This window comes from Anthonomus grandis, chromosome 10, assembly GCF_022605725.1.
Source record: "Anthonomus grandis grandis chromosome 10, icAntGran1.3, whole genome shotgun sequence".
Lineage (NCBI taxonomy): Eukaryota > Metazoa > Arthropoda > Insecta > Coleoptera > Curculionidae > Anthonomus > Anthonomus grandis.
In genome coordinates, this window is record NC_065555.1 from 22366446 (window position 1) to 22386529 (window position 20084).

At 32.9% G+C, this 20084-nt stretch overlaps 1 protein-coding gene across 5 annotated transcripts in view; it reads left to right on the forward strand.

Moving 5' to 3' along the window:
* The window catches only part of LOC126740854 (leucine-rich repeat flightless-interacting protein 2), a 106816-nt gene that overhangs the window by 66819 nt on the left and 19913 nt on the right, over window positions 1-20084 (forward strand). For all 5 annotated transcript variants that reach the window (XM_050447021.1, XM_050447019.1, XM_050447020.1 and 2 more), the window contains 4 exons: window positions 6661-6770; window positions 11165-11433; window positions 11497-11649; window positions 19642-19826. In XM_050447021.1, coding sequence (XP_050302978.1) covers window positions 6661-6770; window positions 11165-11433; window positions 11497-11649; window positions 19642-19826 — 717 coding nt within the window. The remainder of the gene's footprint in view (window positions 1-6660; window positions 6771-11164; window positions 11434-11496; window positions 11650-19641; window positions 19827-20084) is intronic.

A 20084-nucleotide genomic window follows, 5' to 3' on the forward strand; every position in this document is an offset into this window, starting at 1 on the left:
AAATAAGAAAAAGATAGTTCTTACCAGTATGTCTTACTCTTTCTCTCCTTAATCTTCACTCAACATAGACATGAGACACTCTCCCCAAAGCCAGATTTAGTTCAACCAAGCTGTACTTGCCTTTTAAAAAAATAATTTTCAATGTAAATTTCAAGTATTTATTAGTTATCTATATGAATAGAAATGTTGACTTCTTTCTACCAGAATAAAAGTCAGTTAAAAACCAGAATCAATAAACTGTTGTAAAATGTAATAAAAATTAGTAGAAATGTACGTTTCAATGAGACAAGAGTGAGGAGAAGGGATTGTTGATCTTTAATTCTGATCTTTTTAAATGTTTTTTATTTTTAAATTTAAAATTGGAAGAAAGAATTTACAAGCATTAATAATAAAATAAAGTTTCATTAAGGTCTTAAATTGCCATTGATATTTTCCTATACGAGATTACAGACTCTTAAGAATCTTAGCCACTTTAATGATGCAATGACGCTGTACGCGTAATATTCACACTGCAATTTCCGTTGGATTACACACTCCAGAAATTACACCTCATTAGAAATATCTGTCTCAACTCAAAGTAAAATTAGGTGGGTAGGATCTAAGTACCCTAATTATTTATTATTAATATTAGTACTCCCTGTACCCATGTAAAACCCAAATAAAACCTAAGGAATATAGCGGGTTAGAAAGGACGGGAAGACTTTTCTCCACACTTTCAGCTATATTATAGCCGCTCCACTTCAAGAATGGAATTCTACTTACAAACAAAAACTTAATGAACAGGATTTCAAACTGGGGGATTTTGAGTAGATGCCGGTTTCAGCATTAACTTTCTAAAAGAAAATTTAATCTCTCCAAAGAATTTTTTTCAGAATACGCTTTGGGAAACTATCTCGAAAGATTGTCGTCAAAATAAATTCCCACTACTTCTGTGGTTGATTAAATTTCTTGATCTTTAAAACTGTAAGTTCAATGAAGAGTTCAGAAGCCTTCTTACCTTTCTATAATGTTATGAACATTATAGCAAAGCTAGAATTTCGTTAATGTATTCAATTGTCCTTACAGAATACTAAAAGAATTTTACTAACTAGGCTGACTCCACTCCAAACCAACATTGGGCGGTTAAGGGCTGTTTCTCGTTAAATAGACAATTCTTTCCTCCTAAACCTCCTTCGCACATCGTGGCTCACAAACTAAATTGACATTGTTCTGAACATACCATTATATTTCATTCTTCGTTCCAATTTCTTTGTACACGATGAACATTGGTCACAGGGAGTACTACTGTTAGATTATCTGAAATAAGCCTTTAGGAACGAATTATGGGGATATAAGGGACGTATTGCGATTCTTTTTTACCTTCATATATCAGGTTCTCTACAGATCGTCGGATAAGTTCTGACTAGGGGATAAACAATTTTAGAAGATTAGCTTGAAGCATTTTACACTGATTAAAAAAAATAGTTCATGTTTAAACTTTTTGAAAACCAAACAAACTATTTCACGAATATAAAAGTATTATGAAACTTCTGTGAAACACTGCGTTATAATTTTAAAATGCTCAGGAATAGAGAACAAAGAATTAGTGGGCTTGGCCCCAAATAAGTGTCTAATGGCCCCTTTTTGCAATAGAAATATTGAATTAACAAGATCACAATATGAACTTAAAACAAGTCCAATAATAAAGAAATGTATCTATAGTCTATTTCAAATAGGTAGAGAGTAATAAAAACTTATAAGTATGCAAAAGAGGTACAGGGTGACCCGGTTGGAATTGCGAAATTAATTCTTTTTACGGAGTGCAGATAATACCACCTGGGTCTGCCCGATTTTGGGTTGGCGTATGAGCTTTTTCTATTGTTATCCATCGGATAAACACTGAACTTGGTATGAGAAAGGCGTGCAGGGGGGGTACTCTAATATAAATTAAACATAAATAAAATAACATAATTAATTTTATAAAATATAAATATTAGATATAAATAATACATAATTAAGTTATAAAAAATTATAATCTTGATCATCAATCAAGTGGTCCAGATCCTACATTTTCGCCTCTTTAATGACATACTCGACTGCTTTTCGCCAGTTTTCTAGAGTCACTTCCTTAATGGCTTGGTCAAAGTATTTTAGGTTTCAATACTATTTTAAGGATTTGTGAATATTTGCTATGGCTAGTAACTCTTTTTTTGTCATGTTGGGTTCAAAGCCAATATTCTTGTCAGTTATCCAATCCATAATTTCTTGTCTTTCCAGTATATCACGAGGGTCTCTATGCGCCGTGAATGGTAGCTAGCGTTGTCCAAGACCACCACCGAATCAGTTGAAAGAAATGTTATCATTGCTCCAAAATAATCCTCAAAAACATCTGCATTCATATCCTCGTGATAATCTGCCATTAGGTACGACTCAAAACTTCTTTTACAAAAACGTCTTCATTTCCAATATTTGTAATTATGGGTTTTTTTCTTTTTCCCGATGGCACTTAAATGCCCGTTGACAGGTCTTCCATGCGTGCTTGTCGGGTACTGGCTATCTTTTTATCTTACCATATTTTTTGATCAATATATCCTTCGTTAAGTTAGGTTTAGGTTTTGAAAAATTTCGTTTGCTCCCTGCGCTACTGCTTCATTGAACTTTCTTCTTCAATAAATAATTCATCGGTTTCCAGTATTCCCATGCAAAATCCATATCTTTTAAAGTGATCCTTAATACTTTTTTACTCATCAATGGAATACTACCGTCTTGGCCAAGCTCTATTAAAATTTTGTTGGAGGTTGGTATATCTTTTTTAAAATAAAAAGAGTGAATCTTTCTTCTAACAGCACATTTATTGTCTTCATCAAGGATTCTGACTGCTTTTTCTGTACTATGCTTTGGAGGTTCTACTTGTCCTACCTTTCTTGCCGCAATAGTCTATAAATGATTTTCCTAAACCAGTATATTTTCCTATTCCAGTCATTCGGAAACATTCCTGAACAACTTCGTCTACAGCAAAAAGGTGGTCGTGTTTTAAACAATCGTGCACATTTAAAACTATGCCTTTTTCATTGACTGACAGAGCTACGTAGGTCTATTATTAGAACTTCTTTGCGTCGGAATAAACGTCTGATCCGTTTTTAACTTTTTGTATTTTTATATACTGTGTTATATTGTTGTTATATGTTTATGTTATATATTATAACACTACCGTGTAACAGCAAACTTAACACTACTACCAAGTTTAACACTTTTGAAGTAATATTTATACTCTGTGCTTTTATTACTAGCCCTATTTATTTATTTACATCACAAAAGCACAATAAAGTTTACATTGTCTGCCAAATTAGTATTTTAAATATTATGGTAATCTGTGTTACATTTAAAAATCGCACCTACCTGTAGCATTCGAACCTTGCCCTTTTTTCTCGCTTTATTTATTTATTAGGTACTAAGTTTACCTACGCCCATGGCTGACCACAAAACTCTCGGAAATTTACATCTTATTACTTTCTACCTATTTGAAATAAAGTATAGAAGTGAAACGAATGTATGTAGTATGTACTTCTAGCATTTGGGTAGTTCCAGTTATTAGAAATAACTGTAAGGGTAACCAGACGGTATTTTAATACATTTGAAATGGATTTTAAATTTGGGGGATTTGGCTATTGACAAACCTAAGAACTCTTTAAAAGTTGGCATTATGATTGACTCATTATCCAAATACATATTCTCATTAATAATAATAATAATAAGGACTATTCGTACATTCACATTTCAGATTGCAGATTGACAAATCAAAATAAAAAAAACAGTAAAAGTGAATATTCAAAAAAGCGAGGTTCTAAATCTAACAACTGTCCAACTAACCTTAACTTAACTCTAATACCTAAATTGAAGACTACGAAAGTAAATACTAAAAAACCTTTTGATTTAATTGATTTTTATATATCATTTTATAATTCTTCAGTATACAAATAAAAAGAAAGAAGAAGATTGCTATTTATAAACTCTTTCAAATGTCGATACACCTGACCCGTAATTTGTTAATTACATATTTTTTGATATTAACTGGAGACATAGCAAAGTACAACTGCGGGAAAATCATTTAGACGTTTCGCAATTAAATATGAAAAGGTTCGTTCGAACAGGGAAGTAAAATGCACTGAAATTATTAGCTTACCCGTAAACCTTATGTTTATAGTATGGATAACCGTTCGAAATCCAATTTTATTTTATAAGTATGGCGAAGATTTAAGTAATAAAACATTGTGATATAAACACACGATATATAAATATCTTCTCTTGCTCATAAACAACCACCCTGATTGGTTAAAAGCCTGACTAATATGTTCATATTTGCGAATACCATATTAAGCAAAAACATGAATTTTGTAATTTCTGTATTCGGCTCGATACAGCTGCAGTTATACAGGGTCCGTAAACAATATCACAGTTAGTTAAATGTGATAATATTAAGGAGTCGCATAACAGAATTTTAAGTTTTCTATTGAAAATATGCCGTTGTTGATAAAGTAATTTAATTTGAAATATGCTTTTTGTAGGGACTGCTTAACATGATCAATAAAGCGAAGTTCATGACCCGTATAAAGACCTAAATTCTTCGTAACTGCTTTAATTTCTAAGATGTTATTTCCTAATTTAATTGACTTATTAAAATTATTTAAAAAGTTAACTTTATCGTTAGATTTTCCAAAAAGCATAGCTAAAGATTGTGTAGGATTAATTATAAGGTTGTGATTTTTTGCTTTGTTAGAGAATTCATTTAAGTCAAAATTGTGCTGCCACGGCCTGATTACTTTCGCTTGGAAAGAAAGACAAATACGAGTATATTTGAGTATCGTTGACGTATAAATTATGCTTACAAGATAGAAAGGCTTCAGGGAGCTTAGATACATATAAGTTAAATAAGAGTGGACCAAGTATGAACCCTGCGGGACACCGCTCGTAACAGATTGAAAACTGGATAAATTTGAATTGTAGGAAACTGCCTGACTTCTATCTTTAATATAACGTAAAATACCTAATAAAATGTTATGACTTAGGGTGTCAAACGACTTGCCAAAATCCAAAAGAACTAGTAAAGTAAGCTTTCTTTTATCCCACTTATCTAAAATATCATCTGTGATACTCAAGAGAGCCGTACTGCTCAGTCAAAGGGATTACTTTTTTTAAGGAAAAATATTCACCTAGTTGATTGTAAAGTACCCTTTCTAAAGTTTTAGAAAGCTGTAGGTAAAATACTGAAAGTTATAGGTAAAATACTGACTGATAGGACGCAGTTGCATAATATTTTCAATAGAACTACTTTTTGGTAGTGGTATAACAAGTGCTTTCTTATGTAGGGAAGGATAAATGGAATGCATAATTTTAAAGACTATATTTATACCGTCTACTCCAGTGGCTGTAGTTTTAATCTGCGATATAATCTTAAATACTTGAATATCATTTATTGGATGAAAAATAAATCTTGGTAGATAATTATTTTGGTTATAAAATTGTAATCGTTCAACATTTTCCGCAAGATTGGGTACTGAATTTAAAAAATGCGTATTAATAGTTTCAACGTTTGCTAAGTGTTCTGGTATACTGTTTTTTTAGAGCTTATGTTTAATTTTTTTTTTATACATTTAAAAGTTTAATTAGAAAAACTCAACAAGCCACAACAACATGGCTTAAATGCCGACAGGGATCGTTCCTTTGTGAACCTTGGATGCTAGTGTTAAGTATAACAATATCACAGTAAGTGTTGAGAACTTCAGGATCCAAATTGATTGGAGTGAGAACATTATTTCTACCCCTTGGATCATTTACAAATTTCCATAATTCTCTTGATTTATGGAAAGACCTATTTCTCCTAACATTAAAGGTCTGTTTTGCAATGAGTTCCTATTCAAATTTTGCGGTATTTATTATAATAATTGAAAAATATTTACTTATGTAATGAAGAGAACTTATATTTTTAGCAGAATTTAGTAGTTCTTTGATCTGCCAGGGATTTCTAGTTCATTTTTTTAATCTTACGCAACGGTTTAGTAGAAACAAGAACATCAATAAATTTTGATTGTTGGCAAAGTAATGAAAATTTGAAGACATTTGCTCTAGTATAAAATCTGTTTTATTTTCTTTTTATAAGTTTTATCACTGTTAAAGAGAACGTCCAATACGGCCTTCTGGTCAAAGCTGCATTGATTGCAAATGTGTGCAGAAGTCGCAATAAAATCGGACAAGCAAAATGTTAAAATTAAATGAAGTGAATAGGTTACAAAGCATCTGATGAGATCTATTACATTTATGTTATAAAATCACTTTTAGAGCAATTTGCAAATTTTCAAACATAATCCAATATTACTAAATAGATTCAAAACATAATCATCCAACAACAATAATAAATTAAAGCTTTTTAAACGACCTGTATATCAAACTTATGGTTACTATTTTTTTCGTCAGGCTTAAACAATAAATGAGTTACCAGGATTCTTGTCAGCACTCCAACTTTTAACTATTTGATCAATGATCCCAGAATACTATTTTAAAACTGAGTAGTAATAGTAGCGCTTCGCACGTAATTTTTTGATTATGCTCTTTCCTTAAATAAATTATTTTCTATTCAAAACAAAAATGCAAACCAACGTGATATTAAGTCATCTTAATTTTCAGGCAGAACTTAAAGACGTCGAGGATAGATTTAGGAAAGCTATGATAGCTAATGCCCAGTTAGACAATGACAAAGCAGCTCAGTCTTATCAATTAGAACTACTTAAAGATAGGTAAGAAACAAGTAGACATATTTGTAAGGCGGCAAGAGTTCAGTTAATTAATTATGACGCAATGTTTGTGATGTAATGGTATAAATTAAAAATAGTTACAAACAGTGACTTACAGCTTATAGATAATGCACTAGTTAAATAACCACTAAAAACTACAATTTTCCTGAGACTCAATATTTATTTGAAAAGAGCGAGATTTTGGAATGAATTAAATATTGTTACAAACAAAGATTCCACTTTAATGTATCAGCTTCAATTATGTAAAACTAGTATTACTAAATTGAAACAAGTGAACCAACCTAAGGATCTGAATAATAACTACTAATATTTGTTTGGTGCTCCTTGATTATCAATTACAACATATAATTTGCTTTATTCGACTTTTTTATTAATAAATTGGGGAGGACGAGGGTTTGGTTGGCAGATACCCTGGGAACGACTCTGAGTAACCATCGATAGTCAGCTTATAAATTATTTTGCTCTTTATCTTACTATATTTAGGAACAAACGCCCCAGTTCGTGCGTAAATGCATTCCCGCATAAAACGAAAAGTCTCTGTCTTAAAACTTATATAATAAAGTTAAGTATTAATTAAAATTCTGGTAGAATATTTCGGTAATAAATTTTGCATTAGATCTATTACACCATTCTGCAAGATAAACTTAAATATAAATTAAAGACCTTACCTAAATGCTCAAAGACTATCACACACATTATATTATCTACATGAACTATACGATAACATTGAGAGTAAAATCACCTAACCACAACGTATTATAAAAAGATTAACCAATAACATTGCAAAACCATAGACCTTTAGTAAAGTTTGAGTAAAAGAAAGAAAGTGAAAAAGAATGAGATAAGTAAGATTATTAAAGATGAGTCCTGATTGGAAGGTGAAAACATCATTTACGCATGTTTGAATGGGGCTTTTAAGACTTTAGTGTTTTTCATTTTTTCAAGAAGGTTTAGCTTTCTACTCTTGTGGCACTATAACTGACACATTTTCAGAAACCGAAATACGATGAACTGAAAAACGCAGAAGTTGCATAGCAAAAGCAGTCTTGATTTTTGTTACAGTTGTGTCTTTAAATTTATTCACAAGGCCAAGGTGTTCTGGTACCCTAGTGGACACTCTTGGTCCTGACTGTCCTACATAAACAAGAGAATTTGCACATTGCAGGCAACATACATTTTAGAGAGATGGACTGGTTTATTTTAAGGCTTCACTATGTTCTTTTTTAGTAAATTATTTGTCTTAAAAGCTATGTTAAAAGAAAAGTATAAAAATTTGGCTAGTTCAGAAATGCCAATAAAGTAGCTTAAGCATCTAAAATTTTATTCAATATAATTTTTATTACATAATAATTATAATAATGAAGTAAATTTGTGTTAAAAATTACTTTAAAACAGATTTTGTTGGAGTTTCTTGAAAGAAACAAATCTAAGAAGGGTAGTTTCTTATTTGATTGTAAGAACCTTACTTCTGAATTTAAATATCAGGGCTCGATTGCGGAACGGCGCAATGCTCGCCTATAATAAGCAGATGTACTAGTAGAAGTCTCTGGTTTAAACTACATGATCGATTTTTATTTTTTTTATTGCAATGTTTATGTTTAGTTTTTTTTTATAAAAAGTATGTTATTGTGGTTATGCGATTTTATTCCCAGTATTATCCTATAGTTCATGTTAAGAGTATGTGTGTGTTATCTTCGACCGTTCAGATAATGTTTTTAATTTTGAATTTAGTTTATTTTTGAAGTATTATTTTTTACTTTCTCTTGAAGTGAGATGTTTAATTCATTAGGCGAAACATGTCACCCGTATTTTATTGAATCTTTAACTTTATCACATAAGTTTTATGTGATAAAGTTACCAGTTAGCAGTTGTAGAAGTAACATGCACTGTGCTTAATAACAATAGTTTTCTTACCTTTATCATTAAGTTTTAATATTTACTATAACCACTGGTGAATCCTAATATCGATTCGCCTATTGTCGTCTGTAGGGGCAGAGAAAGGGAAGAGCCAGAGAAATGGACACGTGTGATAAGTATCTCATAAACCAAGGAAAAAAAGAGAGGGTATTACCCTTACTAAAAAAAGTTGGAAATCGAGTATTCTGAGTTAAAAAAAGTAACAAGCAATTGGTGGAAAAGCTTAACATCGTAGAGGCTTAATAAGAAGCAAGTGAAAATTGGAGTTAAAAAGCTAAATCTTTGATCTATGTCTGTAGGATTGAGGCAAGCGGATCGGACCAAGAAGAGTTTGATCAATCATAATAAAAAAATTATCAGCCTAGCTGGAGGTGCTGCAGAGACAAGCTCCAAATACAAACAAACCAGAACAGAGAGTGGTTCTGTCTTGCTCCCACAGGGCAAGAGATGGCTGCCCTTCGAACCAGCTAGCTCTGAATTCCACGCTACCAAAGAGCTGAAGAGACAATTCAGCTATTAACTATTTCATCCCTAGCTACAAATAAAATAAAAGATAACCTTTCAAATCATAATAAAAAAATTCTCTATAAATGCCGCTAAATAACCTCTTCCTTGTGGGCGAAGAAAAGAGCGTCGTGCCAAAAATTCTAAATCTTCCTTCAGTGGTACTTAGGTAGATCCCGCAAGGTCACAGAAATTTAACCAAAGTCCTCAGGAAAAGGGCGATGGAGTTTTATTTCTTTTTCTTTGAGGAAGACAAGAAATTGAATTTAATCCTTTCAGGGTTCCGATCGCAACTTTAAAATAGATGAAATTAGGGAGGAAGTAGAATCGATGGGCTTTGAACCAGAGGAGATCCGGTGGTTCAGCACATGTCCCGTGAGAAAAAGTAAAACTGACCTGATAAGATTCCTGGCCCCCGAAGACCAGGAAGATATTTAGAAAATCGCCACGCTTCCAAACATCAGGGTGCGTGTCGAGAGCCCAGAAACATCTACAATAGACGATAGATGTTAAATCAGACAGTGTCATCGCTGTCAAGAGTTTGGGTAATATGAGTAATTGCACCGCGAAGCCTCGTTGCTATAAATGCAAGGAGAGCAATTCAGAATATTATTACGGACCCTTTGGCGGACACCCCATGCGCGTCGGATATGCAAGCAGGTCTGCCTATTGAAAACAACAACATCCCATATCTGCTTAGTTTGCCGGATAGTGTCTTAAAAAAGAAAATAGAACGCATGATGCAGATGATGTAAGAACTTAACAAACTAATCAACATCAATCCGGCGATTAAGCTACTCCTCGGAACTGGTTGAAGGACGTCTCTCCGGGACACAGGCTATCATGTTTGGTTCTTCCTACTACCCATTATTATTATTATTATTTTTTATGCATTTTCTCTTCCTAAAACATAAAAAGCAATAAAGTGATCAAACTCAGTCACCGTTCACTCCTGCGTCCGACCTATTTGCATGGATTCAAAAACATTCGTTCTGGGAGGGCGTGGCCCGTGCTTTTGCTTTAACCAATCAGGGGACTCGGAGCTATTAAAAACCTGAAGCACTCTAATGCGACCGAGAAAAAAAAAGATAGGCGCCTAAATTTCAGTAGAACGTAGATCAGAAAACCGGCAAGAACCTTCAATGCTAGTTCGGAGGCAGACTGCGTTTTTTCGTTTCCAAATTATATCAAAGCCTCTTTAAGGAAAATTGACAAATTCTTTCAACTGTAAATCTTTACAGCTCCAATACAGGCAAAATTATTTGCTTATTTTCTCGGATTTAATTTGGTTTTCCTTATGTTGGCAGCATCGGAATATGACGCATTCGCTCGGTGCATTACGGGTTGCGGGCTTTTCAATAACGCAGTGTCCCTAACCAAAGGCAAACAAAGTTCCCAGGATTTCAAGTCCTCAGGGCCTCTGAAGAAAATCACATTTTTATTTTAATAAATCGCTTGATATTTTTAATAAATGAATATTTAATAATTTTCTTGTTAACCAGAATGTTTTGAATCTATCTCATTCACAGTTACAGGGCTTGTATACAGGGCTTGTTTACAGTTGCTGACCATGATTTTGACTTTTTGTTAAACTCGTTATAAAAACACTAAATATTACTATTTTCGGTTATAATTTTAGTCTATGAATCTTTGGACACACACATTAAGTGAATATTCAAATTATATTCACTTAATGTGTGAACTTACACTTGATGATAATTTTTTTTATAGCAATTTCTATTTTCAATTTTTATTTTATTTAATCATTAAGATTACTGTGTGCATTAACCAATATTATAATCATGTAATAATGCGCCACGCGCTTACGTAAAGGTTAAACTAGTAAACTTCGTAAAGTGCGTAACTCTGTAAAGTGAAAAGTTAGTACTTTAGGCACTATAGCAGAAAAAAAATTAAACCTTGCCAATGTTTTGATCCAACGATTTCTATTATAGGCTTGAAGAATTAGAGGAAGAAAACTCTCAACTAAAAAGAGAGCATCGAGATAAATGCAGGGAACATGAACAATTAAAAAGATTATGCCAGCAGCTCAAAGATGACCTGCGGCTCTATAAACTAGAGCTGGAAGAACGAGATAGGTTAATAGAAGAAAAAGGATTGGTAATAGTATGTGGGGATCCGGGGGAAAACGGGGAACCCCCTAAAAAAGCTTTAGTTCAAGCCGAGAACGCCAGGTTATTAGAAGGTGGAGACGGTAGCTTAGGTAAAAATTAACGTTTTTCTTGCGGTCGTGTTTGTTGCTCTAAGTGGTGTTTTTTTATTTTAGATGTACGATTAGCGCATTTAGCGAAAGAGAAAGGGGAGTTAGAAGATGAAATTAGCAGTTTAAAGTTAGAACTGGAGGAAGAGAGAAGTAGAAGAAGGAAATCTAGTAGTTTGCTGAACGGACCTTCTGATTATGACCCCGATGACCTACAACGTAAGTAGACTAGATTCTTTTGACGCCACCATGACTAATTCCATTTTATCGCCTTTTTTTTAATGGATTTCTCGTATTCCTTTTCATTGTTGGAGCCTTTCGAAATTTTATCCGCGTTATGTTTTTTCTGTAAAAGTTCATTTTTTTCAAATAATTGGTTGGGCAAAAATATAGTAACTTAAAATTCCACTCGTCCTCGCAAAATAGAGGTAATTTATTTTTGCATATAAACCTTTCTATAACCATATTTCTCTTTTATTACAAGAAGCAGTTTGAAGTTGTGACCAGAGTTGAAGTTGTGACATTCCTTATTTTGTGATTAACAACTGTTGACTACGGAGGCTACTGAAAAACTTTAAAGTTATTATCCTTTCCTTTAACTTTCGTTAATCTCTTAACAACCGTCGCTAAATGTGGATTTAGGCTTGACATATGCATTATTATACTGAAAAATGTTTTTCAAGATATTGCTTCATCAATATATGGAACCAATATGGTAAGACAGAAATCGCTGTATTCTATAGAGGCCTTATTCAATTCGATTCAAGTTATTTGCTTAATTATTATAATTAGGCAAATAATTTGCTATAATAATGCTCAACACTTTTATTATGTATTTAAACAAATAATTTTTATATAATATACCACCTTACGTTAAACCCTAATGCAATATAATAACATGGTATAGTTATTGTAGTTTTAATTTTTTTTTATCTTTTAATTTTAGACATATCGTCATTATTCTCTAGAAGATAAAATTCTTCTAGAGAGTAATGAAACATTCAAACATCTTTTTAATTTTTTTGTTATATCTGTTACGGTTAGAACCCGAATTTGAATAAACCTAGTTTTAGCTGGTTAGATTGCGTTTTATCCAATTTAGCTAAAACGCGAATAACTTTAATGACTTCGTGTCTTATCCGGATAATTCTAGATCTATCCAGTGACCATTGGATAAAACGGTACAATTCAAATGTAGGTAAAATAATACTATAATTATTACCTGTCCTTATCAACAATATTCCGTTTTACGTCAAAATACGCTAATGATGTACACAAGCCGGCGAATTTCCTTTTAAAAAACTTTTATTATTTACTAAAAGATACACACAATTTTCTTATATTAAAATCTTAAAATTAATTGAACGATTAGCCGAACAGCAACTAGCTTTGTCACTGGCGTAATGTTACCTGTAATTATGTCGTATCTATTTATACTATTAATATGATTATTCGACATTATTCTTATGGTTTGTGGATATCACTCGCTAAAAAAAATCCATATTGTCGGCGTTATCTCAAAAAAAATTTTTTTTTGACAATTTTAATACCCTCTCTCACTGGTAGGCTGGGAAGATAAAAATATTTTAGGCTAAAATATTTGACTCAAATCGACTTGAAAATATATTTAATTTTCCCAAATAAATTTTGATAATTATACAAATATATTTAATATTATGTATTCCAATATTAACGTTTTACCTTTTGAGGTAGCGAGGAAGACTTAAGTTCAACTTAAGTGAACTGCGTGAAAGTTTAATTCCTTCATGATATACCTGATTTTTCATTATTTGAACAAAACTTAGTACTTTTTTGGTCACTCATCCAAGACATAAGCATATTTTGGACGTCCTGGTTCACTCGCTCCACACTTCCTTGAGATTGACTGTGTCTAGGCTTATTACTACAACTAATTCTTACTATTCAATAATGCCCTTAGCAAATTCCCGACCTAATTAAAGAAAATAACATTTAGCGTGACTGATGATCAGTGAATTTATTTAGAACGATACATAAAGGTTTTTTTTTTTAATTTGCTTACTATAGTAAAAGACCTCACCCTTATACATCTTATACGAAATATAGTAAAAAAGGAAAGTGACTAAAATCAAAATGACTAATGCTCTTTTATATAAGTGGCAACATCGCAATGTTGAAAGTATATTAGATAAATAGAACAATTATTAATTACCAAACTACCCGTATAGAAATGACTCAAACTACTTACCGTTATTTGACTGTAAAATGGACGGTGCCCCAAATATACAAAAAATATCTAGCAAATTTTTTGCAACTTCTTCAGCCGTCTTTCACTGTAAAGGCCTAATTTGGACGAATTTTGTCAAGAGGTCTTGGTAGAATATCAAGACCCCTTGACAAAATCATTCATTTCTGAAAAAATCATGGGCTTGACAATAAGACCCTTTTTAATAGATTTCTGTTTCTTTTGACATGCTACTCAGTTTGAGGTATATCATGATTATTTCCTGCGTTATATTTTTATACTTTTTATTTACTTCTTTTAACATGAGTCTCATGTAGAATATCAAAAATATCTTCGGATGTGACAAAATACCTTATATTTGTTTCACTCTCCGCAATAGGAGCAATAAGTCTTTCAACTCCAACAACTACACAAACGTCAAATCTTTTCAATCGACGATACTGTAAAGCCGATTTACATTTCGCTTCCTTCGCCACTTTTACAGACTCCAAAAACTCACTATACTGCATAGAATTTATACAAGATGTATATAAGTCTTTATGTGACATGAATTCAAGAAGCATTTTATTAAATCGCGTCTTAAAATGCGAAGATACTTCTAAGTCACTAATTTTCTTGCGCTATTTGGAACTGAAGTACCTACATATTGCATCATTCAGTGTCATCCAAGAAACATTGGGAAATACTAGTATTAACCGGATAAAGCTAAAATACAACAATATTTTGAACTTTATCCACTTTGCTTGAGTAGTTCGGGTTTTATCCAGGTTATTCTAGTATTATCTAATATTCGTGTTTTAGCCGTAACATATCTATTCAAATAGAGTCGTAAAAAAATAAAAATGAAATCGCGAATATTCGGTTTTTTCCAAATATCTTCGGAAGTATTCGGAATTTTTAAAATTTCAAAAGGGCGTTTTAATGAGCACCAAATTGCGCAACTTTACCTCAATTTAACCGACCTCGTATCTCTTCTAGTTTCGAGATCCCAATGGTGAGGCTCGAATTTGGGACACCCTGTACAGGGATCTCCGTAACCATGAGAGTTAGAAAGTTGATTAAATGGGAAGAATTTAGGGGCTTTGGATGCTCAATAACATGCCGCTTTGAAATCTAAAAAATTCAGTAGTTTCGGAAATATCCGAAAAAAAACCAAAATCTGAGTTTATTACAAAAGATTTTTGAAAATAAATTACACTTTTTCATGGCCACTTTTTTCCTCTTTAAGATGCCGTTATAAAAATTAAAGATTCGACGTTTTGTTTTCATCATCAATTTTTTTTTTCAAATACAGACCTGGTTTTTTAATATTACATGTTAAAAGTGCTTTTAATTCCGAATTGAACGGTGTATCAGGAGTTGTGGTTAAATCATGTTTTTGTGGCTAAAATATTTAGAATAATAATATTATTGAGAAAAAAAAGAATCTATGGACTACTCAGTATGTAATTTAATGCTGGCTAATAAATTAATTCAACAACGTTAACAAACAATAATAATACATAACATGAGTACAAACAATAACAATAAACAACTGTTTTTATTGGCTAATGAAAAAGTACAAAATAAAAGAATCTACGTCGGTAGTAGCTGTTCAAAAAGATTTCCTTTATTTTCTAGCATAAATAGCACCTTCTTATCATGGATTCCACTACATTATTTGATATTATGTTCTCAAAAGCCTCGCCAACAACACTTCGAAGTTCTTCTTTGGTTTCAAAATTCTCCTACTTAATTTTCAACATACCCCCAAAAAAAGAAATCTAAGGGACTAATGTCGAGAGAACGTGCTGGCCATAGTGTTCTGGAATATGTGCTGATATGTCTTCTTGGAAAACTAGTTGATAGATATTCCGTAACTACTCTGGCATTTGTCTGTTGAAACCAATGGTTTTGAATTTCTGCAAGAGGGAAATTATCTAAAGCTTCCTTTAAATCGTTTTGCAGTAGTTCCAGGTAACGCTCAGAATTCAAATTGTGGTAGGAAATGAAAGGGCCTAAAATTCTTCTTTTCTTGTGTACCACTCGCAAAATGTCCGACTCCTCTCTGCATCACCTGGTCTAAGTCCTTGACAAAGTCTGTATTTATACGGATGAATACATCTGCTCTGCGTTATAACAATTTTGATAACTTAAATGTAATAAGCTAGCATATAAAATTTTTCTTAATTCAAAAACATTTTTACAAAATAAATTGAAATATGTAAAGTGTACACTGAAATAATTCATAAATCAATGTCAAACCTCAAGCATCCTATGACTACCATTTTGTTTTCAAAGTCTACTTTCTTCTAAGGCATCTAAAATATTGAAAAAAGGTCTAAAACAGGATTGAACTACTGTGACTGATGATTGAACTTGTGATATACCATTAAATTTATAATTAAAAGAACTTTAAAAAAAGTTGAGGACGGTGGCCCGAAGACGAAACTTGTAATAAATTCAGCAGAAATTTTTTTTATCGAAAATAGTTTTTTTTTTATATTTCTGAAACTACTCGGAATGTCAAAGTGGCATATTATTGAGCACCCAAAACCGTTAAATTCTTCCCATTTAACCAACTTTCCTCATGGCTTCTATCTCTCATAGCATCACCGAGATCCCTGGCCCTCCATATCTTGGGCACGTTGTATTTTGACAACAAATGAAAATCACAGAACATATGTATTTTTTTAAATTATTTTCACGTGGAGTTTCGTGCGTTCATTCCGACTTGCCCTGTATTATTATCTCGTTTTTTAGCTTATTGTGTGGTTTTAAACTTTTGTACCATATATGTATTATGTTGTATGAATCTGTTATTTACATAAAATATATTACATTTTTGAAAATATCAGTACATCTTTTTAATTATTTTTTAATTTATTTTTAAAGGTACCTTCTAGTTTATAAAAAATAATCTGATTCTAGCATTTATTTTCCTTTGTCGTGGAAACGGCACCATTACCGAGCGTGCATGCTTGGTGCAGAAATATCGGTAAACTAATAGGTTGCCGTCACTGGCTAGTTTACCGCGGCTTTTTGTGCGACTTTTACGAATTTAAACTTTTTAAGTAATATAACTTATTTATAGAAAAAGTTATTGGTTTGCCTTTTATTTTTGAAGAATAAACTATTTTTAAGGTATTGCAACACATCTAAGACACTTTTTCTTTTATGGTCTAGCGCAGCGTTACTCAAAGTGTGCTCCGCGAAACACCCAGTCATAATAAATGAATGCATGTATTAAAGTGGACCCTATAAGAATAAAGTTACCTAAGATAAAAATAAACCACCAAAACGAAACGCCTACTTATAGGTGTTACTGGTACATATACGAAAATTTAATATACGTATTATTAAGTAAATGCCCGACCTATCACCTCGAAATGTTACAGCGTTACTCGTACGCCACCATTCGCCCCCGGACTATAAGCAATCGAATGACCTCGGTTCGTCGCGCTGTTTCTCGTGCTCGTGCGTCGACGCGTATTTCGGAAAAAATCGTCTGGCTCTCCGAAGTTTCCGTGGAATTCGAGATGATTCGATGGTTGCTGGTATAATATAAAGGAGAATTTATTAATCAAGCAACGTACCGCAAAATTTACTCACACCGCGCTCAGTATTTTATGTTCGCTTGTCTTGTTGTTGTTCGCAGTGGTTGTAAAATCTTGTATTTCGTGCGTCAAGAGATACTATTTGTCGTAAAATTGACCAAATCAAATTAGTGTTAAAGAAGAATGGAGCGCTGGCTTAAAGGTGTTGCAAAAAATGTGGTTCGCTTGGATGATGCGTCAAATTCAAATCAAGGTGATATGACAGCGTCAAGTTCTAGCTTTATGTTTCAAGTTCAAGTATGACGAATCATACATTAATCTCGGATTTGTTGATTCCAACGGCTCACCTCTTTGTATGTTGTGCAGAAAACTCCTTCCTAATAGTTCGATGGTACCTGGTAAGATGCGCCGACATTTAGAGACTGTATATCCCGAATTCAAAAACAAAAGTAAAGAATTTGTTCTACGTAAAAAAGAACAATTATTAAGAAGCCAAAAAACTATGACGACTGTGAATGAAAAGCCCACGGAGACATCGTATTTGGTTAGTTGCCGCATTGCCCAAGCAGGAGAAGCGCACACTATCGCTGAAAAGCTAATAAAACCATGTGTGGTAGACATAACAAAATGTATGCTCGACGAAAAATCTGTAAAGCATCTTTCTACAGTGCCGCTTTTGAACGATACAGTTACGCGCCGAATTGGGGATATCGGAGCAAACATAAAACAAGAACTGATTCCACGGCTTTAAAATAACAAATTCGTCTTGCAAATGGATGAGTCGACTGATGTTGCTGGACTGGCCATCTTGCTAGTAATTGTGCGATATCCATATAAACATTCACTCGAAGAAGGCTTGCTTATGTCCTCATCGCTGCCTACTAACACAACCGGAGAAGAAATTTTTAACACGATTAACATAGTTTTTGAAGACCAACTCGATTGGAATGATTGCATTGATATTTGTACCGAGGGAGCCAAGGCAATGACAGGTAGAACAGCAGGAGCAATATCACGAATAAAAATGAAAGCGCCAAATTCTAGTTCCAGCCACTGCATCCTGCATAGACAATCACTCGCGGTGAAAGAAAATGCCACCAAATCTAAAACTGATTCTTGATGAGTCAGTAAAAATAATTAATTTTGTCAAGTCACGTCCACTACAATCCCGATTGTTCTCAATAGTATGTGAAGATTATGGTAGCGATCATAAAACACTATTGCTCCATACTGAAGTGAGATGGTTGTCTCGGGGTAAAACTTTGACAAGGCTTTTTGAACTAAGAACAGAATTAGAAGCTTTTCTTACAGATGTTCCTTTTAACTTAAAAGACCGTTTGTCCGATAAAAGCTGGTTATTTAGACTAGCATTTTTAACAGAAATGTTTGGAAAACTTAACGAATTAAACCTGTCACTACAAGGAAAACAGACAACAGTTTTCAATGCTAACAACAAAATAACTGCCTCTAAAAGAAAATTAGATTTTTGGATTACTTGTTTTGGTAAGAGATAAATCGAAAGCTTTTCATTGCTAAGTGAGTTCCTTAGTCACCATAGTCTTAGTGATACAAAAATATTTTAAAATGAAATATTTGTTGAATTGGTGCAATATCTCAATGATCTGCAAGGGACTCTTGAATCTTCCAGAAGAACAGAATACAAAACTGAAAATAAACTCATGGATTCAAAACCCTTTTTCATCTAAATTGCAGAAGCCTGAAAATATGTCAAATCAGATCTATGAATCATTTCTAGAAATGACATCGGATACTAGCATGGAATCATTTTTCAAAACAATTTCACTAAATGATTTTTGGTGCAGGGTTCGTGATGAATATCCACAACTTGCCATAAAAGCTTTGAATGTTCTTCTGCCGTTCCCAACAAAGTATTTGTGTGAAACGGGACTTTCACCATATACAGCTACAAAAACAAAATACCGCAATAGACTGGATGCCGAACCAGACATGAGAATTCAACTTTCTTCTATCAAGCCTGACATTACCCAGTTGATGAGGAATAAAAAACAATTACATGCCTCGCATTAAATGAACTTAGTGTTACCATTTGCTTACTAACTCACTACTTACTGTATCTATCTTTTTTTGTATGATTATTAATAAATAATTCACATATAACTGCTTTTGCATTTAGTTTAGAGTTTAGGGTTCCGTTAAAAATTTAGTTTTTTAAAAGGGTTCCGACACGAAAAAAGTTTGAGTAACACTGGTCTAGCGTATTATAAGATACTATAATATTTTTTAACCGCTTAGTTAATCCATTTATAATAGTTCAAGAGTTTTTCAAGATTAATAACACGACTTTTTGGTTGCAGGATTTTGTGTGTTTAGATTATTTTTTTTAATCCCTAAACATAACAATCTACCGATTGGTTTGGACCGTAAACAATCAAATTTAATAATACATCCATAAGTTCAATTTATTTTTAGGGGAAGCTAGTAAACAATTGGCAGACTACAAATTTCGCGCTCAAAAAGCTGAGCAAGACGTGGCGACGCTACAAGCGACCGTGGCTAGGCTGGAGACGCAGGTTATCCGGTATAAAACGGCCGCAGAGATCTCTGAGCAGTCTGAGGAAGCCTTAAAAGCCGAAAAGAGGAAACTGCAACGAGAGGTAAGCAATTGACATATATCACTATAATTATTTACTAATACTTCGATGCAACTGCACTGGAAGTGAAAATATGATGTATAGAGTCATCATATTTTTATAAGGTTTCATAAGTTGCATCCTTATAACTTGCTTGTTGCCTTTTCAAAGCCTTAATTTTTGGAACCTCTTAAATCTACTTTAGACACTCGACTTTTATATTAAAAAATAACTAAAATACCTAAAATAGTGTTGCCAGCCGTGATGACTTTCATGTTTTTT